The sequence below is a fragment of the Dermacentor variabilis genome, chromosome 11 (assembly GCF_050947875.1).
Source record: "Dermacentor variabilis isolate Ectoservices chromosome 11, ASM5094787v1, whole genome shotgun sequence".
Classification (NCBI taxonomy): domain Eukaryota; kingdom Metazoa; phylum Arthropoda; class Arachnida; order Ixodida; family Ixodidae; genus Dermacentor; species Dermacentor variabilis.
In genome coordinates, this window is record NC_134578.1 from 68742902 (window position 1) to 68769357 (window position 26456).

At 45.0% G+C, this 26456-nt stretch overlaps 1 protein-coding gene across 2 annotated transcripts in view; it reads right to left on the reverse strand.

Moving 5' to 3' along the window:
- The window catches only part of RyR (Ryanodine receptor), a 313565-nt gene that overhangs the window by 201660 nt on the left and 85449 nt on the right, over positions 1-26456 (reverse strand). For both annotated transcript variants that reach the window (XM_075673606.1, XM_075673605.1), the window contains exons 3-14: positions 24493-24591; positions 15649-15726; positions 14936-15011; positions 11615-11727; positions 10248-10353; positions 9356-9449; positions 8408-8482; positions 5875-6031; positions 3722-3844; positions 3558-3605; positions 1290-1411; positions 448-575 (exon numbers count right to left, since the gene is read on the reverse strand). In XM_075673606.1, coding sequence (XP_075529721.1) covers positions 448-575; positions 1290-1411; positions 3558-3605; positions 3722-3844; positions 5875-6031; positions 8408-8482; positions 9356-9449; positions 10248-10353; positions 11615-11727; positions 14936-15011; positions 15649-15726; positions 24493-24591 — 1219 coding nt within the window. The remainder of the gene's footprint in view (positions 1-447; positions 576-1289; positions 1412-3557; positions 3606-3721; positions 3845-5874; positions 6032-8407; positions 8483-9355; positions 9450-10247; positions 10354-11614; positions 11728-14935; positions 15012-15648; positions 15727-24492; positions 24592-26456) is intronic.

Here is a 26456-nt window from a genome sequence, read left to right on the forward strand (position 1 = left end):
TAATACTTGTATAACGTTAACTTGTGTAAGTTAATTTCAAATTACACATTGTTTATGCAATTTTGTGCACGTACTATATTTTTGTCGCGAGCACAAAAGGTTCAGTGTGAGTGCTGGCGGCAGAAAAGAGTCACTCTGCTTGTTCGGTGCTAAGCATGTTCATATTTACAATGTCTTCTATGTCACAAATACGTCATATTTGTCAACATTAAAACAAAAAACTTAATGTCACATCGAACTACATGACACATACCTAAATTTTGCTTTCATATGTGACACAGAAATTCTTGGCCACGATTGCGAGCAGCTAGAGAAGTCTCCCCACTTTCGTAGCGTATTAGGCTATGCATGAAACCGAGTACAGACACTTCTGACGAATTCCCCATATGCATAAGCATTATCCTGCTTCGTGTTGTGGTCTAGGGTAGTCAGACTTGTAACACCGACCGATGTCGTCTTCCGGCTGGACGAAGTAGTTGATGAGGTCCTCGAAGCACATGATCATCTCGTCCTGGTCGATGGTGCTCATGGCAGACTCCTGCCTACCGGCACCACTTTGCATGGCGTCCAGGTTTCTGAAAGAGAGGAGGTAATGGCTTCCCTCAATATAAGCGAGCCAAGAAAGGAGAACAAAAAGTAGGCTCGTGCAGAAAATGCCATACACTTCACGCTACACCGAATTGCATGATGAATAACCATACGTTTCTTTTTGATACATGCCGCACCACGTTCTTGTCGTGAATGCGAGCAGTGAGGACTCTCTCTGCATAGTTTGGGACAACTTAAAAATATAAACAAGCTCCACCAACAAAAACACTGTGCACTTGCCCTTCACCTCTGAAAGAAAGCCGAGCCGGTTAGAGTGCACTCAAAGCTTAATGAATTTGCTCTAATAATGCAAGGGCTAGGATAATTGAAGAATAAAACTCGCTTTTTCAGGCTAAGATGTATCTGGCTGAGCGCTGTTATCAGGATCAGCCACAAAATTTGCCCAGGTCGTTCAGGTTTCTTGCCGAAACCAGTGACACAATGACGGGACAATACGGAGAAAGAAATCCGTAATAAACGCGCAACACAACCTCGCGTCACGAAAATGAAAGAACCTAATTGGCTGTCGCTTCTATGCAAATTATGTTCGAGTTGGAGAGCGTACACATATAATTTTATTCTGATGTTGTCACCGAGTGTAGCTATGGTAACATTGCCTGCTATGCATGAAATGGTGTACAGAATCCTTTCACAACGATTTCTTCGTCTAGATGAGCTAGCGCTACTTCGTGTGCACTTACACGATGAACTTGTTGAAGAGTGATCCGCATTTACGGATGACGCGCGCAGTGCGGGATTCCTCCACCTGGGCGCGGCTGAACTCGAGGCCGTCGTCCATCTTGCCTTCTTCGGACATGATGGCCTGCGCGCAGCCAAAACACAACATCGTACAGGGACTCCTCCATAAAAACATGATAAGGCGAGAGCACGACGGTGCTGCTTGGGGATGCAGTTGTTCAGCAATACTACGCTGCGGCAACTGCAAAGTTGTGCGGTTAAAAGGCACAGACTGCATGTGCGCGCATCGTCGCTGTGGCATGCAGTGAGTTCGGAAATCCGTAAATCCCTAGAAAACTAACCGGAGGTCAAGCGCAGCCAAAGTAGGCCTGAACTCATGGCGACGTTGATTAATACAACACTGGACTTCTGCTTATTGCAACTGACGAAATAAAAAAAAATGTGATGCCAACTTAGCACTTCTTATGAGCTGTGAATGCGAAAGCGTTAATGTCCAATTGAACGGCGCTGAGCGAGGGGTCCTTCGATTTTTGCGCTGCGACTAATGTACCATAGCGGTACGTGCTGCCTTCGCCAGCAAGCAGCAGTAGCCCGTGGTGCCAACGCCGAATGCCGCCCACGCGGCGATGCCCTCACCCCTCACGCAACACCTGGCGCGCTATCGCAACAGCAGTTGTTCCCTTTCACCCGTTCTGCCAACGACTGGCTCGCTCAAGGAGCGCCCAGCCCGAGAGCGAGAGCGAGGGTAACGCGGCGACGCGGCGATGCACTCGCGCCTCACGTGACACCTGGCGTGCTGTGGTGCAGCAGGTGTGCCCTTTCGCCCGCTCGGCTGCGTCAAGGCGCGCTCGTGACCTGGCGTCGTAGTCAATGGGAAAGCGAGTTTAGGTCCAGTTTCGCTGCTGCAGATGACAGACGTTGGCTTTCTCGATCAATGTGCCATTTGACGCTTTCGCGAGAATAAAACGAAAAGAAACTGCGAGGGATGCAGGAAGGGTACAAAATGGGCGAGTTAATCTAGCTTTTGGCACACAGTGGCGATAAACGCCGTTCTCTTTAATTCTTTCTGTGCTCCTTTGAAATGCCATTTTTTTTTCTGCAATGAATTGTAACAGTGTGTAATGTTGGAAGAGGACTTGGATTCTGGTCTGAAAGACGGCGAGGTATATTTGGGACTAACGCTCTTCGGCGCGCGTTGGCTCAACCATTAGGAAGCTGTTTAAATATAATTACTCTTCCTCCCGTAAAAAGGTATGTAATGTTCCTGATATTCGTATCTCCACAGTGTCTGCCTAATGTACGAGTGTACAATTGCATAATCTGTGTACATTGCCTTGTATACATGCGTTTACTATCGCAAAATTTTGTACATATTGTAAATAAACTTTTTATAAACAGTAAGGTGCTCCAAGTTCGGTCAGTTCAGCTGGGCCTTTTTAACGTACACTTAAATCTATGCAGACGACGGTTGTTGCAGTTCGTCCTCGTCCAAATACGGTCGCATCGCCAGGAAACGAATCCGCCGACCACGTACTGAGCATACAAATGCCCTAACCACTAAACTACTGTGGCGGGACCTGCGTTCAGTGCAACTTCTGTAATGAATCTGTGTTGGTCCAGCTGAGGTTATAAAAACGAGAATGTAGAACAAAAGAAGAGGTTCTACGTTAAGCCGTAAAGATGTTTACTGCGCCTTCCAATACATTCCTAGCACTTGAATATGAGCTTCGGATCCCTACGCATGACCTTTCCTCTTTTACGTATTGTTGGCGCCGATGTGAACTAATTACGTAGTTCCTTTTTTTAGGTGGAGGCAGACCTTGTGAATGTTCAAGTGTCCAAACCTTTTTTTTTCATTCCGACAAAGAGTACATGTATATGCTAGAAAGGTGCAGAAAGGTATTTGTATGACAAAGCTGGCTCCACTGTTATGCCTGTGAGGAATACCTTCTAAACATTGTTCATGTCTGTTGAGTTATTTCGAGCCTTTGCCCACTCCGACGTGCGAAGCCTTCGCACGCACCATAACATAAAGGTCACATTGATGAGCTGGTCAATCTAAATCGTGATGGTTTCCGTCTCTGTTTTCACAGTCTTGGTAGTAAATTTTAGGTGTATTGCCTAGGAGAGATATCACGAAGCTGTAAACACAATCAGGAATAAGCTAGACTCCAAGAAACCTTTTCTTGGTAATGCACACAGAATTGGTACTGAACTACGCATGAATAAAGAGAAACATTCACTTCATGTGAAAAGTTTGCAAAGCTCACCTGTTTTTCCTCCACTTTTCCAACTCCTCGCTTTTTAGTTTCATACGTCTGAAAAAAACGAAAACACACAAAGGAATCAGCCACTAGGTTACAATGGAGGCAACCAAAGAGCGCCAATTATAGAAAACTCAAAAGTGAAGCTTCCCTTTCAAAAGTTTTATCACCTTGTACGATAGCCAGAGTCCCGTCTCGAGATGCTGCAGAAACACCGTAGTGTCGCCATATTTGATAAGGGGTGATCCAAGAACTTCTTCCTCTTTTTCGTCCAGAACGATCTTCTTGTCGTCCTGATAAGGGAGAAAAATGCAGTGGACAGAGCGAGAAATTAATGCCTCTCCCCATAATGCAATTCCTTTGAGTGGGAGTTTCAAGATTAGCGGAATAAATGATGGCAGCTGATTGGCAGTGCCGAACGACGCACTACAGCGTACTTCAGTCTCCAAAACGCGGTGATGCAATTCGTTAAAAAAAAATTAGGCAAGGTGTATCACGTTCTTTCTCGCTAGACGATGCTTGCACGTTGAAATGATGGCGAAACGCGGTAAGTACCACCATAAGTGTGAGCTAAGAATATCGCGCTATTGGAGGAACTTGTGCCCAGATAGGCAAGCAACACACAAATCACGGCCATAGTGGCGAGCGCGGGCCCCGAATCTTATCTCTCGGTACAAGTGCGCCGGCTTTTTATGAATGTCTCGCTGTACAAGTGAACTACGCGTTAACTATAGACGGTAACGCTTCTCTGAACACGGCAACGCGTTGCAGCTGTCAGACTAGCCGGCAACACTTCGCAGCGTCACACGGTAACCCTTCGTGGCAGAAAATAGTTTACTAATGCTTTTTACTAATTTACTAATGCTAAGTTTCTCCGCCTCCAGCCTATTTGCACGGGCGAGAGGCCGGTGGCATAGTTCGCCGTTTTCGTGGACCACTCCCGATGACAGCGCACTCTAATATTATGAAAGGGAGAAAGAGAAAAGGGGAAGGGGGAAAATGTCCGGGGTTGTGGTTCCCGCACAAGAAAAAATTTTCCTTCAACCGGGAAGCTACTTTTCCGATAAACCCGTAAGGGTTTTCTTTGTAGCTTCGTGCTATGCAGTCGTGTGGATGACAACTTCTCCATTTCGTATACTTTCCTTCACTTTGCAGGCTTTTGCAGAACTGATGTGCCCCTCTAAAACGATGTTGCACACCTCAGGCGGCTGCGTATGCACAGGTAGGTTTTAGTCGGCTTTCAATCTTAATATCTCGTCAGGTTGCCATTCCCAGTCTTACTCACCTATAAGTATAACCACTACAGTCCATAATCTGTACATAGCCATTCGCTACACAGCATATACATTATTCATACAATCGTTCGCTACAAGTCATGAATGCTTCGCGTTACCTATAGGCGTCAACTACAGTTGGGTGAGCCAATATATATTTAAATTATCATTTCAATGAATATCATATTTAAATATCATTTAAAGTAACACTGAAGTTCGATTTACACGGTAAGTGGTTTGAAAATACGAAATTCTGAAATTATTATTTTAGAACAAAACGAGGAAAACATTTTGGGTAGAACAGTACCGCAAACACCAGCTACAGCCCGCTTGAAATTGTTGGGATGTCTGTCTGTCTGTCCACGTGGAGCATGACAGTATTTTTGAATGCTGGTCTAACTTTATAACTTCATTTCATATCCATAAATTGAATAGAATAGGAAGCATGCAAGAAATTCTACGCAAGGTCAAGACAGAGGAAAAGGGGCGATGCTGGCAGTCTGTATGACGTCTTCCCATTTTGAACCCCGTGTACCACGTTACATAGCCAAATTTTGCTGAATACCTCCTTTGATCAAGCGTGACCTCGATATATCGCAGCGATGCATCGGTTTCGTAATACTGAGAAGACCTAAGTTTATTCACGCCGTTTAGTAATATCTTCAAGGAATGCCTAGTCAAATGCGACAATGCCACAGAATTATCGCCGCGAGACTTTGGCTTTTGATTTTTTCATTTGCCCATTTCCACCGCTACCACGAACGAATGTCACTTTTCAGTCGCCTGCAGCGTGGAACTAAATGGCACGTGACAGATCTGGAAGTCATATTTAACTTTCCCACGTCACTCGAGGACAACTGAACATCAGCAGCGTGAATACACAGGGAAGGAACAAAAAACAAACGACGCATACACGTCACCGTGTGCGTTGTTTCTGCGCTTTCATTCTGTTGATTCGCGTGGCATGGGTTCAGTTTTCTTTTTTTTTGAGCAAATGGGCTACTAGCCTGCGACGAATCGAGGGCTCTACCATTTCGCGAAACTCTTACCTTGGTCTGCCTGAGACAGAACGCCGTCGCCGCGACGGTGGCGCGCTCTCGCGGCACGAGGCAAACCTCTCGGTTCTCGCCGAAGGCCAGGTATTGGCCCGTCGTGATGTGGTGGATGCGGAGCGGGTAGCCCCAGTTCACGAAGCCGCCCGCCCACCTGCAACGGAAAGCGAACACGTTGCATTGTCAAACAGCGTTGTTAAACACCTGACAAATGTTAAGACGTGTTTCGTTTGCGACAACAACACGTGGCGGACATTCGAGGCACGCGCGATAGCCGCGCTGCCCAGGTTGCGACGGCGCATGCGCGACCCGCCTGGACCGCGCACCCCCGTAGTCTAGGTCACGTGATATGCTGCGGGTGCGAGAGCGAGCGTGGGAGCGTGACACCTCGGGCGAGTGGGCAAGGCGAGTCGGCTTGTGCCTTGATGGGCGCGCACTCAATATTCGCACTCGAGAGTGGGAGATCAAGCGACCTGCCGTGTTTTTGCAGGGACTGCACGACTATGTGGAACGTGCTTTGGAACAAGCCCGTGCGCTCTCTCGTATCGGTGTTTCTCATCGAGCCAGCGTTGTAACCCCGAGTGCTCGCGATCATCGAATGAACTGTGTTAATGCGTGTCTTTGAACGCGTAACAACACTCTTATATAGCAAGTATGCAAATATGTGATCCAACCTATGCTGCTCACATTTCTACTGGTTTTACTTCGCGTAATAATTTAGTGCCTCGTTACTGCTGTCACTGCTTCGCCTATCGAGCAAAACTATGACTTCCTTAAAACTTCTGCGAACGTTTCTAACAAAAAAAGTCTGTGGTCACCATGAAAAACCTTTCTTCGCACCGTCCTCATTTATTAAAGTGCCCATTCGGTGCGTCGATGATGAGTACTCAAACAGTTACTGACTCGATGTTTTCGTTCATATTTCAGAACTTAAACTAGTTTCTATGCCAACGCATTCCGCTGAATCGCACAAGCAAGCGTGCGCTGGGGCTGGAAGTTTCCGGCATCAAAGCCGCTTCATGCCAGATTCCATGCCATGTTACTACTACGACAATTGCCGAGTGCGCTGTTGTCAGTATCACACGAATCCGCGCCGCATCGTTTGGCTTTAGACCGAATTTCAACCAATACTTTCGAACTTCGAAGACCATTATGCTTTACCTGCCATGGCAGGTAAAGCATGTTGTGGTAAAGCTTGTTTGGACTTCGTGGTGAAAAGACAGCGTGAAAGAAATAACCCTGTAGCCACTTTCGCCGCTGTATCCTGTACTTCTGTGACATATCGCGTTCTTTTGCAGCTGTCTTGGCAAAGCGCCTGCGTGGCTGCGCATAATATATTTCCTGACCCCATGCGCGATAACGCAAGTTGCCAGCTCCATTACCCGAATTCAGATGGTGGGTGCAGTGAAGGATTCACTTAAAAGCAACAAATTACAGTTTTATGATTTTAGTTGGCAGCATAAGCTTCAACGAGAACAACAAGAAAAGAAAGAGCGATATATGTCGCGTTTCTTTGTACTTCGAGAATAGGAGGGATATAATAACCCACTGAACTTATGGAGCAAAAAAAGAAAACAGCTATACAGCGTTGTTATATTAGTGGCCAAAAGGTGCTAATCGGTTTATTTATTAAATAAACATGCGAGGTTGAGTTCCATAAGCTCTCCATTGATAAGTTGTCTTTGCCACTGGCTGGCCGCCTTTGCTAATAATATTTACAGCATCAGCTTTGGCTGAAGTTTTGTCTTACGAACAATGTCAGCGTACGAGCGTTTGGTGAATCGGGCCCTATTCACATATTGTTTGTTCCTTGGCGAATGCTCTGACGGCATAACTGCATGGGGGGCAATGTTTGTAAAACTTGGGTTCTTCTGAACAACATTGCTCAATGCATTTGTGAACAGAGAACCTCAATTAAAAAAAAATAAGAACAAAAGAACAATATAGATAGGCGGGAACACTCTTAGACAGAACACCCGCGTATATACGGTCGTGTGTCGAAGTGCCTAAGCGCGGGGATAAGACACAGAGCAACTTGATCATATTTCACCGATGAAACGTATAGCGTGCGAAAACGACAGCGCGCTGAGAGCGCGGGTGTATGCGCCACGAGGCGAATGCAGTGTAATAGATCGTTACACGAACACTTAAGCCCCTCCTGGCTAGTGTTATACTAGTGCCAAGAGCGAGACACCTGCAAGCGATGCTATGCATAGACCATTACCCAAACCTTCATTAAGTTACGACACCATAACCGTTCGCCATGGCAGTGTGTCGGCGCTCGAGGACTGGCGCAGCCAAGGAAGGTAATTCAGACGCGGCTGCAGATTAATCACTGCCACGGTCATTAGGGCCGCCTTACCGTCGGTACACAGGGTTATTACTATGCAGGCGCGGGCCATACGCGAGGGAATATCGCTGACTTTGTTTGTTTAAGTGCAAGGAAGGCGTATAGGGCCGCAATATCGGCGCTGCTGGGCAGTGTTCCGATGTTACAGAGCAGTGGAGCAGAATGCAGAAAAATACTCACTTTGTTCGCACTAACTCGAGCCTCCATAGAGAACGAGCTTGATTCAGGACTGCACCGCCTTCATAGACAATAATGCTAGGAGATAAAAAAACAATAAAGAAAGAGCAAGAGGGAGAGAGAGTTAAGTTACATAGGAGAGATCACTGTAGGCAGCCGAGCTCATGGGGATACATGCATGTCTCCGTGAACTCAGCTTATCGCGTCGCCGATCAAACGGGGAAAAGGGCCCTCACGATTGCGAAATATAGGGAAACGCTTTATCTAACAAATCAGAGCTGTAACCACACAAACTGCATCACGAAAAGCAGTAGAACGACAGTTGATCAGTTGTATTGATATCAGTTCCCTGCTTCTGGCATCTGCACGCGCAACGTGAAGTAAAGATCTAAACTGATTTGATATGATTTCAAACGCTACAATGAGATAAGCACAGAAGCTGAAGGGGAAAGAAGTTCCGTAAGAACTTGTTCTTCTCATCGGTGTTGACTTCTTAAAGAACGCATTTATCCCTAAACAACGACCACCAAGGGACCGAAGCTGTAATTATCATGGTACACACCCCTTGCGTAAAAAATAGAGAAATATTTTTAGCTAAGGGATCAGGTGGAAAGGTAGGAAGCCATGTGTCTTCTGCTGCCCAATTTCACTTCTAAATTGGAGCTATAAACAATGGCAACTACTAAAAAATGCTAAACATGAAAAAAAATGTTGTAGATGACTTAGTGCCAAACCTAAGCGGGAGGTTCTAAAGCTTAAAATTCAACTGCATGAAAAGTGTCAGTATTTTGAATAAAGATACATTCCAGCTTTATTTATATAGTTTTCGCCTATATAACATTTCTTCCCTATCATACAGCCGTGCTGTGCAGTTTTTACTGCTTTGAGGCAAAATGCACAGGTTTGGTTGCCCGTCTGGGGGAAGAGAATTCACCAAAAGTGAGCACCTACTTTTGACCAGCCTCCTGACTCCAGTTGGGCGGTATGGTGAGGCACTCGTCACCGCCGTGAAAGAACCTTAGCACTTCGCCGCCGAATACATAACCTGGAGAGTAAACAAGACCACAAAAAAGAAAAACAAGAAAAGAGATTGGGCATCCTTTCAGTTCTTCACAAATTTCCTCTTGTGCTGGAGGGCAAATAGCTGCGGCCGAATCGTTAAAGATTTTCGCGCGTAAGTGGCCTTGGCTAGTGGCCGGTCACCTTCGATAATGATACGGACAGAATAAAGACTGGCTGGAATTGGCTCTTCAGAAACAGTTATACAGTGAGACTATACAGTTTGTGAAAGCGGGCCCAGATCTCTGACTGCCCAGTATTCCCGAACTTATGCTTCTTCCTTAGATCATGCTCCAGATTGCCAAAATCGAGACAGGTGTTCATATTCAAGACAGCTAACAAGTTCCACACACGGGACGGTGCTTTATCGCACTCAATATAAAAAATAAGCAAACCCGCTACTTCATACACATAAAAATAAAATTTTCATTGGGAAGCCCAAGTGACTTATCAGTATAAATGCAGCAATCCTTAATTTCAAAGTACTCAAAGCTGTTATTGTGATTTCAAAGCTGTTAGTGCCACTCTTAGCGTTAGACAATAACTTGTCCGTTATTAAGTTAGCGTATAGCCCCTAACGAACCACTTTTGAAAGAAAACTAACCCGACGCACGCTTTAAGGTCAACAGAATACGCAATAAACAAATTCGCGTCTTTAGATTAGCCTACGGATGTTTTACAAACTTTCACGTATAACGTAATTGGCGTAGAAGGCTGCTCAGATGGCGAGACACCTACGCTCAATAAAGTATGGCAGTTGCCTGTGGAGCGGAGTAGTACTCACCAACGTTCTTCGTTCTGCTGGTGCCCGTCCCGAATGGTGCCACTGACCAGTGCGTGAGATGAAAGCTGGCGTTCACGATCGTGTCGTCGCCTTCCTTGGCCGTGTGCTGCAGGCATTTAAAACCGTGTAAAATGTAGCTTTTCGTAACCACTTACTCGGCCACCAAATCAGAGAGTTAAATTGCGTTCGATGATAACATTTTACATAAGAATGTTTGAGACCGTTTTATACATGACATATGAATCTTCAATGGAACATAACACTTGCGTCGTCTGCTTCAGGCTGTTATACAAGACCAGTTGATGTTTGGTGTATGCAGTGCACAAAAAAGCGGACGAATAATTACTGAAGCGCTGGGCAGTTCCGCATGCTTTTCATGCCTCGAACTTCCCACGGTGGGGCGTACACTGCCCGAGCCAAAACTGTACGGCAACAATTCACCGCGTTCTTTTATCCGTTGAGCAGTAGCAACTGCACCATGAAGTTAAATATTAATAAGAATTATTATTATTATTATTATTATTATTATTATTATTATTATTATTATTATGTTTCCAAACGCATGTACATTGAAGAAGAAAGGGTAAGAGAGGAGCAGGCTTGTACGGGGCAGAACGCCTACATACTTTCGAGAATATGAATACGCATACTACAAGCACACCATGCAGTTTAAGGCAGATTTTAGGCAAGCACGAAAAATTAATTTTTGTCACTTGAATTATTCTTTCCGTAAAAGCAAGCTGCTACGAGCAGCTTTGAGGAACCTCCAGATGAAATATTAGATGATGGAGTCCAAAGTTTCATAAATATTCTGTTAATGAGAGACGCCCATTGCGGCGCCTCCACATATAATAATTTTCATTACATCGGGTTGGCTCTTTTGCGACATCTCCGTACAGAAGTCTTATATTGAACCGACCCGGTATACATACAGCGCCTGAGAACTATCTTCTTATGATCTGGTGCCATCAAAATGTAAGTGTCTGTCGCTCCTTTCTATAATGGTCCTTCGGTCTCGCTATAACTTGCGCTGCAATATATGTTTTAGATATGACAACAAGATATCGTTACCGTACTAAAGAATACATCACCGGCCTTACGTTATTAGTAAAAATATCAGCGCAGGGAGGATGACTGTATGTTTACCGCCCAGATGACTTTCAACGTAATGGTTCGATTTGTCATGGCGGACAGATCACGAAAGAAATTCTTGAGCTCGTTTGCCTCAACAGTGGCGCATGGAACCGCCTTGTTGAGGCTAATGGACAGACAAAACAATAACTAAATGCAAGTAATATAAACGTACGTCAGGACGCTCTGCAGCAACTAAAGGAAGCAAAGCAGCTCGTGCTAATACGGATGCTCACCAGGTATCGTTCGGTGGCTACGCTGACGAGGATGAGGTCGTCTCCGACGCGGACCTTCTCTCCTTCGGACCTCTGCTTGGAGGCCGGGTGAATGGTCCACCAGCACGCCTCGCCTGGTGTGTGTGGGAGGAGGAGGGGGGGCGGAGCAGGGTGCATGAAAGAAAACGCCCAGCATTTAGGAAACGGAGCGTCGGCGTACCGGAAAGCAAGAGCACCACATCACTTGCAAGCGTGAGTTTAGCACCTGAGCTACAGTCTTCTGCGAGTACTACAGCACGCTCGTCCCGGAATTTAATGAGCACTCAAGAAATTCGCGCTCACGTAACCGCCACGGAACCCTGTGCACGGCTGTGGGTGAGCAGTGAACGTGAATACAGTATCAGTACGCGCCAAAAAGAAACAATCATCCCAGTCGCCGCGGCGTTCGCTCACCGGCTATGTACTCGGGGAAACATCATTGCGAGCCTGCTATTCTTAACATAGCCGGAGGGTATCCTACTGCCATTTGCTCGATTTGTCCACAGTAAATATACATCAACGTTAGAACAGTTCGGAACAATGCTTGGTTTTATCTCGTTTTGTGCTTGACTTGCGCCGACGCCGCTTCAGTGTTACATGCATTCTTCATCATCGCCGTCCGTTATCGTGCTGCATAAGCGTCGAAGATGGGTGCAATATAGCAAATACTGCAAATGCTGCGGCAAAACAAGCACAAGGAGAAAGAGGAGCCGTAAATAGCCGAGTTTAGTTTCGGATTACCACAACCGCTAGCGATTGTGACAGGTGCGCGGCCCTGGCGTCCTCGCGTGCGATGACGCTGATAGTATGCATGCACGTTTGCTTGCTAATGCACTGACTGAAGCGCTATCTTAGCAGAGTCCGATGTCACAGGTCGAACGTGCTCAACACAGCCACGTATAGATTGTTGCGCGATTCCTTGCAGATTGTATGACAGCGACACAGCGATGGCGACGCTTACGTGTTCCTTTGCAGAGGAACAATGCTCCAGTACGCAAAGACCAGAAAGCATCCTGCAGCTCGCGGGTGCAGTGAGCCATTAGGCGCTTCGTTAAGTCATTTATCGACGCACTGATAAGATAGAGACCAAGGAGATCTTTTTTAATTGTAACCGAGAAATTCATTAAGCTGCAAACTATTTTACTATAGTGGTGATCTATATGTAGAACTCAACGCAATGGGTGATCGGAAATGGAAACAGAAACGTTGCATACATCATTATGCGACCCGAGACCCAAGCTTTTTCAGCATTTGGGGGTGCACAATTGCGTGGCAATTTTGTAATTGCTGATGGGTATTCGGGGGCATTGCGGTAAAATAATGCACTAAGAATTTATTAAAGTGTCAACACCGATCATGAGGTAACCTAGTCTGTACGCGAAACGATTCAACCGGGGAAACACTTGCAACTGGGAGCGGAAATGACGTAGTTCCACGTCACAACACTGTTGCGCATTTTCTTGCTTTGAAGCTACGTGCGAACAGAAGTGTGCACGCAAGTTTACCGCAAGTGCTCGTCAAGACGCAACAAAATGCTTTTTTTTTGCTTCTCACCGCGTTCAGGATTTCATTCCCGTGCTCAAACATAAACTTTACACTATCATTTCTACTTTTTTTTTGCTACACAATCCTGCAAGTGCTAAAGTGGTGCAAAAATATTCAGTGCTCATTACACTACAATTGAAAGAACCTCACCAGTAACTTACCAAGAAAGAAGAAAGAGGAACAAAAAATGTGCGAAAGAAAGAAACAACGATACTGAAAGAAAGAAAGGATATGTTGACATTGCCAGCAAATTGGACTGAGTTCATGAATTCGCGAGCTTCAAATGCGTTCATCCAAGCGAGAGAGCGACACAATGAGTCTAGGAGAATCGTTTGCTCGGAGTGCACGCCTAACGGGCCTCTGTGAACATAACGACGACATTGCGCAGAGGAACGAGGGAGGCCATTAGTGGGATTTCCGTCACAACCAGTTCATTTTTCTCTCGCATGTCTAAGTACCGGCTCGCTCAACTACGGCTCGACTGCGTCAGACGCACACACGCGCACGATACAGAAGTGCCGCATTGCAAGAGATCCGCGCGACAGCTCCTAGTGGGGAGCTTAAACACGTGCCTGGAAAAAGAGCAGCGCAACCAGGTTCATTGTTCAAGAAACTCAATGCCTGAAGCCCTCCTACAGCGGGACTCATTTGGAAGGACGTGACATTGATCGGGCGGTTGCTGCTGTTTTTTTTTTTCATATATAAACGAGAAATGTGTTGTGAAACTCCACAGGCCACGTCGAACGGTCGCGTGCCACGTTAGCTGTGTGTGAGTACTGCATGATCTTTACGAGGAGGCAGTTGCAGCAGTTTTCTGAGATAAGCTTGGAAGAATTTCACGGGCTGCCATAAAACGAGTGCCGTTAAAAAGAGCGTTGAATTCGCGTGCGATTATGCAAACTGCTGTTCCCAACGATCGAAGCGAGTGCTGGTTGGCTAAGCAAGCTTTTAGAGCGCGACATAAACGGCGCAAAGCCGTTAAGCGTGGGCATGTTGATTATTATCGGAAATGTCGTTTTCCGGATATGTTTGTTAGTTGGCGCCTGTCATGAAACTCAGGATTCATCAACTTGTACTAATGTCCTTGCTCAACCTACTACACATATATACATATATTCATACATACGTACGATATCACTTCTCTAGGGAAAAAACGAGTGTTGGAAGTGAGACCTTTGTCTAAGCTTTCTATACTGTCCCTTCGTTTTCTTAGGGGCTAGGAGACGTAAACGTTTAAATTTTCACGAAAATAGCCAGAAACTGATCTGACCAACGTTTTGTTACGAGTGCCGCTGATTTTTACTTAAGGCATCTTTTCAGAGCTATCGTATGTCGAAATTTTAAGGTGGGGATCAGAATTTTTCGCTCCAGGCGATAGATAGTTACGCTTTAGCAAAAGAACGGTTGAAAAGCGAGTTCTGACCTTACTTTTTTCCCAGGCGACTAGCTTTAACTTTCATTTACAACCATGTGTTTGTCGTAATATTGTGCTATCCTCTTTGTATATCCGTTTGCTGTTGGTGGAGGTCTTGTCGCTTTCCCAAATTTGTCTTGCTTCCCGCGTGGAAACAACCAAGCACGCGAAAGGCATAAAAAGGAGGCACATACAAAACCGACTTAGGCCGCGATGTCTATTTCATGTTTTCCACGATACGTGAAGTGGGAGATGCTGCCGCAGATTACGCAAGTAGGCTCAAGCTTTGTGCGTTTTTGTTCTTCTAAGCGGCAACATTATCTCGAAAGGTCCTGCAAGCTTACCTTGACAGTGATCTTGTAAGCCGACATCGAACGCAAGTTTGTCGTTGTATGAGCTGCTCGAAAGACAAGCCAGGTACTGTGTGCAAGAAATGGGGCGAAAAAAAATTTTAGTTGTTAAGCAGTAGCAACCAATAAACACAGTAACATTGTGCGCGAGGAAAGTATGGGCTGTCTACTGCTCTAAAGGAGTGAACTTGCTCTGTAACTAGCGCAGTAGCCTTAATTCCAGATTTTACTCACAACCGCCTGGCAGACAGCCTATTAACATATGATTGCGGGGAAATACAAATCATAAATAATACGAGGATGTTAAATGTTAAAGCACACAGTTACTCAGCCATTTATGTTGTAGTCAGCTTAAAATGAAGCGCTCTTCTACCAATTAATAGTTCTTAAGAAAGAAAAAAAAATACGTAGTCCTCACGCTGCTTTCACCAAAGACCTGGAAATTGCAATGTCCCTTTGAACAGACGTTCAGACAGCGCTCTAATCCCGCACGCGTACGGATAAAGCAAAAATGACACAACACGGTCAAAAATAGATCTATGGCACACTTCCCGAAAGTTCGAGGAAATGAGATTTCTCTCCAACAAACTGGGTCATGGAGAAACTTTGCAAAGCAGCCGGAGACAATGGTTCAAGTAAAACCCGTTGTAACGCAACGTCACTCTAAACTCTGTAAAATGGAAGGGGGGCTTTTTCCGTGCACCTACCATGTTGCTATTCTGGTGCCTCAAGAGCACGGCGTGACCATACAGCAGAGTTCTGTGGCCCGACTGCGTTCCTTTGCCCTGGAAGAAGAGAAAAAAAAATAAAGGGGCGAACATACAAACAGCACTCAGTAGAGACGCGGAGTTTTGAAGCTCTGACAGAGGCAATCACTTTTCAGAGAAGGACACGGACGCGGAATAAAGCCGCTGCGCAAGTCAAACGAGGCAATATTCATGTTTGCAGGGATAGATAGACAGGCTGGTTTTATGCAATCTGGGTTTTCTTTCCTGCTTGAAGGTACATACACAGCACGCTCGCACGCATTCAAGAGCAACGCTTTGGCAGAATTGTACATAAACTGTGCGATATTGTGCGGCACGAAAGTTTGCGCTCACAAAATGACTGATATTATGAGTTATATCAATGCGCTTCATTAGACTGACTAAATTGTTACCGGTCTTCATTTAACTTTTTTTAACAAGGAAAAAGAAATCAAGAAAGAGATTTTTATACATAATCTCACTTTATTCATGAAGGTTCATTGATTTCATCTAATGGTGAACCAACGCGCCTGACTGTCCATTCTTGCGGTTGAATATTCAATCATTCATCAGATGTTGGTGCAAGCTTTCACTACTGTGGTCCTATACATAATATTATACCTTACCGTTTGAGCGTAAGGAGCTCGTTTATAATATTAACAACACAAGTTAGCTTAATCGTCGTCGGAGGTTCTTGCACCCGGAACTGGCGATGGCAATCTGGGTGGTAAAAAGCCGACTGCTGCAGCAATTTCTGAATCGTGAAAATAACTAGAAACTCTATAGAGGAAACTGGAAACTGTTTGGACAGACTTAAATAAAAATTTAGAAGGCTATTCCATCTCCAGTTGTCGTCGACCAACCACAGTGTCTCTTTAGTTGAGTTGGGGTGGTATTGAAGGAGTTGATTGGGTGGTATGCAACTACTCACTGCCCTGTATACCAGGTCACACCTCGCTTGAAGGGAGCAAGGAGGAACGTCAGAGTGCTTCAATTATATTACTGCACTGCCTTCGCGACCGACCCCGATTGCGACGTATGAAGACGTGTTAATTAAATTTTGACTAAGTAATGGAGTCTTACTCGCCAAAATTAAGATCTAATTATGAAGCCTGCCGTTGTGGGGAATGGCATCCGGGCGTAGTGTTTAATTATTGGCATCACGCTTCTATACTAGATTCGTCACACAACGTTGCTATATCTATATATATATATATATATATATATATATATATATATATATATATATATATATATATATATATATATATATATATATATATATATATATATATATATATATACCCAGTAGCACACAGACATACTCGTCACGGAAAAGTCGGGGTAACAGGTAGAAAGGCACTGTCATTTAAACGGCTTCTGTTCGCTGATGTATCCTGTCCGCACAAAAGCTTTCGCAGCAGTAATCAAAGCGCTAGCCCTTTGGCAGAATGTGTAAGAACTGAGGAGACGGCTTTTCGAGACATGGTAGTTTCCAGACAGTAAGATTAACTGCAGAAGGAGTTGACACACAAAGGCGTCACTAAAAGAGAAAACAAACTTGGTTGAGTTCTTAAAAAAGCAAGACCAACCAAATTTCAATTGCTGAGAAGACCCATTAAAAAAAGTAAATCATGTTCTATAACAAGTCCCACCCGGGAAACACAAAGACAAACCTGCTTTTCTAAGATGTATGCTCAAAGTATATCATTTCACCCCATGATTTTAGGTCAGGATACGCTTGTTAACCGTATTGAGGTTTTTCGGCTTTTAGAGAGCACAAAATACTTTCACAATCTTTAAAACCGACGTGGCTCTCTCGATTTCCTCCTAATATTTTAAATGTTTTAGCGAAATAACCTGTTTCCTATCGTTATTGTATCATGTATTTTACTTGTTTCTGGCGCATAATTACCTCAGCCGTTCTGGCGCCATGAAACTCCGCGTAAATACCTACAAAAAAGAGAGAGAGAGGACGCCGCATGTCTCAACTCTATGAGCCAGAATATTTCATTGTCCAGAAAGCATTTGCAACACACAGATTTGTTTCTTTAAAGTTACAAATAAATATCGGTAATACGGAGGCGAGGGTGAATTTTAGCCCCAAGGTTAACCCGTAAAATTGATTAGGTCTGAATCGTTGCTTCGGTAAACGTGCCTTGTTATTACGAGGCAAAGCTATAGCCACGAGAGTTGCACGCAACCAGGGAGTGCAGCGGGCAACGGTTGCTTACGTGAGCGAGACAAACACAATGACGCCCGTGTAAGCTCTCGCATGCAAAAGGAGATCATTTATTTTCAGTAAAGGCAGAAACATCGACCTGCACCAGTGCGCCGAGACCTGCCACCGTTTGCATGGATAGGGTCAAAACGCAAGGAAAGAAATAGAGTTGATGGATGATGAACACGACAGGAAGAAGGAATGCGAATGTGCAAGAAATCCCATGCTTTGTTTTTATATTTATTTTTTGGAATCGCGGGCCCGATGTACACGGAAGGTAATACATCCCAGCATGCACGGTCCTCTCGTTGGCAATTCTTACTGTCACGTGGTCACGCCACGGGCTCAGAATAGCCGCTCAGACAGTGATTACCCTTCAGTACGCCTCCTTGAGAACAGGCCAGATTCCTCAGCCCTTCGGGCTTATGGAGGGCTGACGCAAAACAAACGTGCGGAGCTTGTTCATAATATACAATGATGCACCCGGCAAGATGCATGCTGCACGGCGTGATGAAAGGGAACGTCAAGGAGAATGGTATGCGGTTGGTTTTAGATGAAGCCGTTCAGTTGGTCTCCGCCGTCCAGGGCCGGTTTCTCTTCAACTCTCTCGCTGTTATCGTCGCCGGTGACCGTTTGTTTGGTCGATATATTTATGGCGAATTCGTGCTGTATCGTTATTGATAACATGCATACCAGCTGCGAGGCAGGCATTGAGCAATAAAATAATGCTCGGACTTATCTTTAACTGTACCAGAAATGTGATAACGAGATACCGCTGTTAGTACACGCAATCATACACAACAATTTTTGAAAAGAGCGGTTCTTCTAAAAAAAAAAGAGAGAAAAAAAATTCGAATCCCGAATGCTCATGAACGACTCTGTCGCCAGGACACTCATTAGAGCCGATTTTTCATTGCTTCAATGCATCGGAGATTCGGAGGAACGCTGGTCTCTGCTTTTCTGAGCTTCGGAAACGTGATACGCACGGCAGTAGCTCTGGGTTTATACTGAGCTCGGCGGCAGATGTTGATGGCGGAGTAACTTGAACACTGCCTCATTAAAACTTCTTTCTGGACGAGTAGGTGCCTACTTGATTTGAATATTGTAACAGCGCTAACACATGCATCCACAAAGTAACAAAGTAAGGTCGGAAGAGACAAAGATTCTCGGTAAGGGTGCCGACACGACGGCGCGCGTCAGTTTGGAAGCGTTCCACATAAAGAAATTTGGCAGCAAGTGCGCAAGCGCCCCCTCTGTATCGCTTTTTTCCTGCAGAGCTTCAATTTTTGGAAACGACCGCTTACTGATTGATTGTCTGTTAGTATTCCTTGGATTTTTTTATTGATTCGTTTTTTGTTTTTCTGTGTCTGTTTTCGCTGATTGTCGCCACGTACGTTCATAGATGCGCAATGTCATTTTTTTTACCGATTGTATCGCTCCCTTGCCCTTCACCTCTGAGTCTCCCCTTATATAAGGTATCCGTTATAAGGTAGCCGCTTGGACAAGCGGCTGTGACAGTGATGTCACGTACCGCACAAGAGTGACAGACTGTAACCAACGATGTGTGTGCCGTGTTATGTGCCCTCTATCTCTTCTCCCCATCTTTCATCCCCCCCATCCCGCTCCCATGTGTAGGGTAGCAAACCGGTTAGGCAAAACTGGTTAACCTCCCTGCCTTCCTTCTCCACTTTTCCTTCCTTCCTTCCTTCCTTCCTCAATAAAATTTAGTTGACAGTCAGCGCTTGTGTCTCGTCCTTGTTACTTTGCGGATGCATGTGCTAGCGCTGTTACGATATTCAAATCACGAACACTGCCGTGGTCTTTAAGTGAACCAGAATACTACGGGATGCGAAAGGTTCAATGTTTTGGTAGCGACAATGAATCAAACATACGGTGAAGCCGGAAGAAGCATAAGGAAAATTAAGTGCGCTAGTTTATGTTGAAATTACGAAACTATAACAAGAAGGGAAATGAAAAGAGACCAAAACTCGCCGCAGGTGGGAGCCGAACCCACATACCCCCCATTACGCGCGCGGCGCTTTAGCATTGAGCTACCTTGATGACGTTTCCGTCAAGTTTCTCGGGTGTTTGCGCATGCACATTGAATCTAATCCTGGGAGTGTTATCCAGCGCCCCTTACGGCAATGGCGGAGGACGTGCAACATCCTTTGAACAGCAGGCGTCCCAATTTGTTTTTTCATTCATTTTGATATCATTTTCCTTATAACTTTCACACCTGAATTAGTAACGGTGGTTAGACTCGCCCGTCGATTTTCTTATAGTTTTTGTTTGTTTGTTTCCTATGGTTATAACTATACCAGTGGCAAGCAAGCGGTACCTCATACGTTTAGCCCTCGCTCTTTAAGTTGCCCTGGCTCGAAATATAATTGTTATCGAATAAAAAGTTACTTATTATTCATTTGGCACATATGATCCACTTCGGGTCCAATGCAACTTCGGCAAAAAAAAAAAAAAAGTTACAGCGGTGTCGCCGAAAGCGTAGCATTTTTCGAATTTGAATACCCGTTTGTGACTGAGTGGCCCGACCCTTCGCTGATAACATGTCGATTATCACGATTGGTTGGTTATCCGTCTTTGCGAACCGTTTCAGTGTATGCAATGCTTTTTTTTTTTTTGAAAACGGGCACCAAAATGCACAGTCTAGCGCGTTCACAGTATCCGTCTTCGTTCTTTCTTTTTCTTTTCTTTTTTTTTTTACCTACAAAAGGCGCCAAGTTTCGGCGCACCGAGGAATTCGAACATCGACATTCTTCCGACTTCACCACGCAGAGCCAGAAAGACCAACGAAAATAAAGACTGGCCAGTGCACGCTTGTACGTCGTCATGTGTAGACGTCTGCTGCAAGACTTTCACCGAACGGGCGGCTCTTCTTTAGACAGCTCCGCGTGCAGAGACGCGTGCCTTGTTCGACACTAAAACGATCGCCCGAGCGTGGCTAAAACGGGAAACGGCTTTTGTCTTCACACCCCCCCCCCCCTCGCCATCAAGAACAACGAGGCGTACGTAGGGCGCGTCGGCTGCCGCAGAAAAGGAACGAGCCGCGTTTCGCTCTTGCGAGAGCTTCGCTTCGAGCTCGTGTGAGGCGCCGGATGGCATCATTTGCGGGCGTTTTTTGTCTTCAGAAGCGCGGCAAATGACGGGCGGTGCATGTGCTTCCAAGCTTCGTTTATTTCTACAGTATTTTTTCTTTGGGGACAGGGAGGCGATGGGATGCTCTACGTAGGAGAGAGAGAGAGAGAGAGAGAGAGAGAGAGAGAGAGAGAGAGATAGCAAAGAGAGGAAAGGCAGGGAGGTCGACCAGACGAGTGTCCGGTTTGCTACCCTACACCGTAGGGCTTTCTACGCGGATTAATAGCGAAGGTTCAGGACAGCCGGTTACTGTATACCGATAACCTTAAGGTTTTAGCGCACGAAAAGGGACGAGAGATAGTGGTACGACGCGGACACAGCGCTATGTCCGCATCGTATCACTGTGTCTCGTCCCTCTTCGTGCGCTAAAAACCTAAATGTTATGGAATACCAACACACCCAAACCTACGCTCTTTCACGTATACCGATGTAGTGATGCCGACCTAGGACACGCCGTTTTAAATGTACACATGTAAGGCACGTCAGTCAGATGCACGCGTAGGCTAAAGTATTACGTAGCAGTGTATCACATGCGAGCATATTATCCGTTGAGTGCTACAGGCCCCGGATGTACCCAAAAATGCGACTGAAGCTTTCATTATAGTACAGGGAGAAATGCTGCATTGGTGATTGGTGGTCATTCTGTGTCGAAAACAGGGAAACTTTGGAAACTCGTGCTCGAAGGACGCAGACGAGTTGCAGAAACGAAGCATGCTCGCAAATTATAGAAAAGGGAAAGAAAAAATTGAAATTCACGTTGTTCCCTTTGAGCACGACGAAGCACGGTAAGGATGTAAAACAAAAATAACAATAGCTGATGCGTGTGCTAATACGATAACTTGGGCTTATAAGACTGATAAAGAATAATCGCTCATCTGGTGGGGAGGGTAATGGCGAAAGAAGAAAAAAATATATATAGAACGCGAAATACTCGACATTTACGTCATCGGCATTATTTTAAGAAAGCGAACGTTAGAGACGCCGGTTCACCTTCTTGGATTAAATTTAACTGTCTTAAGTTTACTTTCCTTGTGCGCTCCGACTCTCGGTCACAGCGGAGGGGAGGCTAGCGCTGCAATTCAGGATTTCCTTGAAGGCTCGAAGAGATTTAAGCATTAAATTCGGAATTTCCACTTTCTAAAAGGTTTAACAATATTTGAGATTCCATTTGTTTTATTTCTATGTTTCTCATTTATTCCGGCATTTTTATTGGATTATTCTCTCGAAGCTATCTCTTCTAATTCTGTATGCTAGGTATCATAACATCTTGTTTTCTTCTTTCTTACGTTCTCCCTTTCCCAATATATTTTCGCAACTGCGCGGTATATTGGCCAGTCCCCCGGAGTGGGTGCGCGCCGCGGAATCCAGAATCTACATCAGCGTCGACTAGCGACATCCGAAACGTAGGAGAGATTAGCGTCCCTCCACTGTAGACATGTCTCTGGCCAGGACAGTGTCGCGGCTTGAGAGGATGACAGGAGACGAAGGAAGCAGCGCGTGCGTCGTGTCTACGAGACGACGAGAGCCTAATCGCTTCGGACAAGTGCCGCTCCTCTTCGTCGGCTCCTGTCATCTTCGCGTAGACACCACGAAACGCACCGTGCTTAGCGTGGCATGGACAGTGAGTGAGCGACGGGACTCTGTACGTTATAGCTGGCTTGTGTAAATTCCTCTAGTGGGAACGTCTTCCTCGTTATCTTTCTTTTTTATCTCATCACCCCCCCTTCTCTTTCCCCCTCCCTCTACTTCTCTGTTCCCTCCGTACAACACTAAAGGCGCTGGACTTTCTGACAGATTGTGACTTCACTGTGTGACGCAGGACTGTACGGTGACACCGCATAACACTAGGAACGCCTTTGCGGGCTGCGTGACAGTGCCCACAGAAACAGTTTGTGTGTACGTGCGTGTGTGTAGTTCTTTTTTCTTTTTTTAAAAATCATTCTCTCTCTCGCCTATCGCATCCCATTGGCCCTCCCCCAGTACAGGGTAGCCAACTGGAAACAATCTCTGGTTAACCTCCCTGTCTTTCCTTTGCCTTTCTCTCTCTCCTCTACCACAGTGCAGGGTAGCAAAACCGGGAACTCTCATCTGGTTTAAAAGGAAAAGAACCGCGACTTCAGATGGGACGTCAGGCGAAGAAGTGGACCGGACGAGGGGAGCGAAGCCGGGACCAACGCCGTACCGGGATGGTCGCTATGTAGACCTAACAAGGAAACCGCCAGAATGTGCGAGCGAGGCGGAGTCAATTGACAACTCGAAGCACAGGGGCGGTGAACGGGGCAACACAGGAATGCCGCGTCTGCATTTCGTACAGCTCTGTAAGTTGCGCTTGTCAGAAAGAATAAACCAAGTCCGTATAGGAAGCAGAAAAATGAAGTCCGCGTGTACACGTGTGATGCGCGAACATTAGCGAGCTGTACGCGCGCACGGTTTGCGAACACTCACTGCAAATATGCGTCACTTTGAGCGCTTCTGCGCAGAAACGTAGTCGGCTTCGTGAGTTGAAGGCGTCAGCACCTCTCTACACTGTATGGGCAGGAAAAGCTCATTGCTTGTAAGAAATAACAAACGGCGTTGATGACAGGGAAAGCGACGTACTTTTTTTTTTGGTTTCATCGGGCGACGCGTTGTTTGGGTTTATGCATATTCCGTTTCATTTCATTTTCATTTCACTTTATTTATTTCATCGTTAAAGCCCCGAGGACACTACGTAAGGAAGGGCTACAATTGGTGGAGAAACCCCCCCCCCCCTCCCAACGCATAATAGAATAAATAAAATAGAACAACGCATAGGATAATAAAATTTTGGACTGTATAAGTAAACGTCGCGTAGATCGTTTCTTCCGGTCGGAAAAGCACTCTGCAAGATGAAACTGCGGCGTGGTAAATTTCTTCCTTTTCATTTTAGGGAACCCATTGCCTAGGTTGATGAAAAAATACTGATTCCGAAAAGTTAATGCAAAGTTTATACAAACAGGAAGGTATTGTTAAATGCATTTCTTCCAAGAGAGATTTGCGTTTATTAGTGGTGCCTACTGCTTCTTTTCTGAAAACATGAATACATATAAAATATCCATGAATAGTGACGGATATCTTGTAGTTTAACAAGCTTGGTTGAGTTGTTCAAGACTCTGTGCGCATCTTCATGGGCACTTTAGCTTCTAATTGCAATGCAATTTTGCAAAGAATTAAAATTGCGGAGAATATTCGGGTTTGAGATAACTAGTAGTCCATATTATGGCGAATTATGGCGATAACACAAGGTAAATATAACGTGTTTTATTCCCCGCGCTTCAAGACAAATTCGCCGTGTCATGCAATATTTTTTTTTTCTATAGGCTACCTTCACAGAGCAGTTGTAGCTGTTACTTTTTCGAACCTTACATGACTTAATCTGACGCAAAGTAACACATGGAATAAAGGGAGTCACTGACCGTGTCCGAGTTGGCAGCCGTGACCATCTCCTGGAGGGCCCGCACCGACAGCGCCTGTTCCAGTACCAGCACGCATGACAGCATCTCCGGGGGAAAGTTCTGTCGCCAAAAAAAGAAAAAGAAAAACAGGTATACAGTGCTAGTCGGCCGGGTGACATGCATAGTAATGGATGACGCACTGACATCCGCGCTCATATCAAAAACGTGCAGTTGCCCTCCGACACACACACACACACACACACACGCGCACACACACACACACACACACACACACACACACACACACACACACACACACACACACACACACACACACACACACACACACACACACACACACACACACACACACATATATATATATATATATATATATATATATATATATATATATATATATATATATATATATATATATATATATATATATATAAGAGGAAACATTATCACGCTACAACTGCTCGTAAGAGCTGATACCAGCCAGACAATGGCGATGTTGCCTATATCGTTAGCGATCTTTGCACCCCTATTGCAAACAGCCGACACACACACGCACACACGCATATATATATATATATATATATATATATATATATATATATATATATATATATATATATATATATATATATATATATATATATATATATATATATATATCTATGCGAGGCAGATAGCGGGGGGCCACTGTAACCAAGTTGGTGGTGGTGGTAACAACTTTATTTCGTCAACAGAAAGGACTTATTTGACATTAATGGGCTTCCAGGGTGCGTGAGGAAACTTTCGAGGAAAACGTATTTTTGGAAGGTTGGGATTCGCTACGATTAGAAAGCGAATGTTAAAAAAAATACGCAACTGTTTCTAAGAATGGGTTAAATAAATCACTCGTGCATTTGAACAAGTCACTAACTAATTGCCTCAATAAATTGTTAGAGCTATCAAGACCATTGCGAATCGACCTGTTTGCTATATACAGCTGGCTGTTCTCCCTCATATAATGTTAAAAGTATGAAAGAAAGTAGACGTTATGTCTCCGTAATCACTACACACATCGTCTTATAAGTCAGTGATGGGTGTGTCGTGAGACCTATTTGTATAACGAGAACGCAAAACAAGGCCTTCTTACAAGCGCTAACACGAGTAGATACTCCAGTTTATCATCATTTGAAACTTGGCGTCCTAGAAAATCGTGATAATCTACCCTGACTCGCTTGTTCCAAAGACTAGCAAGAACTGGAACGAATTTCCCCCCGCCATCATCTCCTTTACGGACTAAGGAGATTTCAATTGCGCCACTCTCTCTCATTTCTTGTTGTCTTTTTTTTTTCGGCGTAGCGGTATCTTCTTTTGTATTGCATTTTTACACAACCTCTATGTGTATAAGCTGGTCGCCCTATGAATAAGAAACTCACAAACAAAGTAACTAAGCAAATAAATAAACTATGTATACAAAAGATTACTGCATTTATACAATGTTAGTCAATGCATCTACAAAATTGATAAATAACGCGATGCTCACAAAAGGGTATACTAGGCGCTCCTGGACAAATTACACAGGTCGGTGTCTATATAAAGACTGCCTCACGCATCGATCGATATAATAGATGGGTGAAGCGACACCGAGCCGTGAGATGGCGTAACACCGATCACTGGCTCCTCAGGTGATTGGTATTTCTATGCGCATGCTGGGGGGGGGGGGGGGGGGGCATGCTTTATTGGGAAATTCCTCGAGAGAAGAGAGCCCACTTGGATAATAAACACCTACGCTCCTATCGCCGGATATTAGATATCCTCAGACGCCGCGACAGCTGACAACGCGCTTCACAAACTCCTATAGTGTGTAAATGAGAACGCCTCTGTGCGAGTGTGTAAATGAGAAAGCCTCTGTGCAGCACTGTGGCCTGAATACGAAATCAGATGCTGGAACGTGATCGAGGTACAAACTCAATTTCTCAGGAAATAAT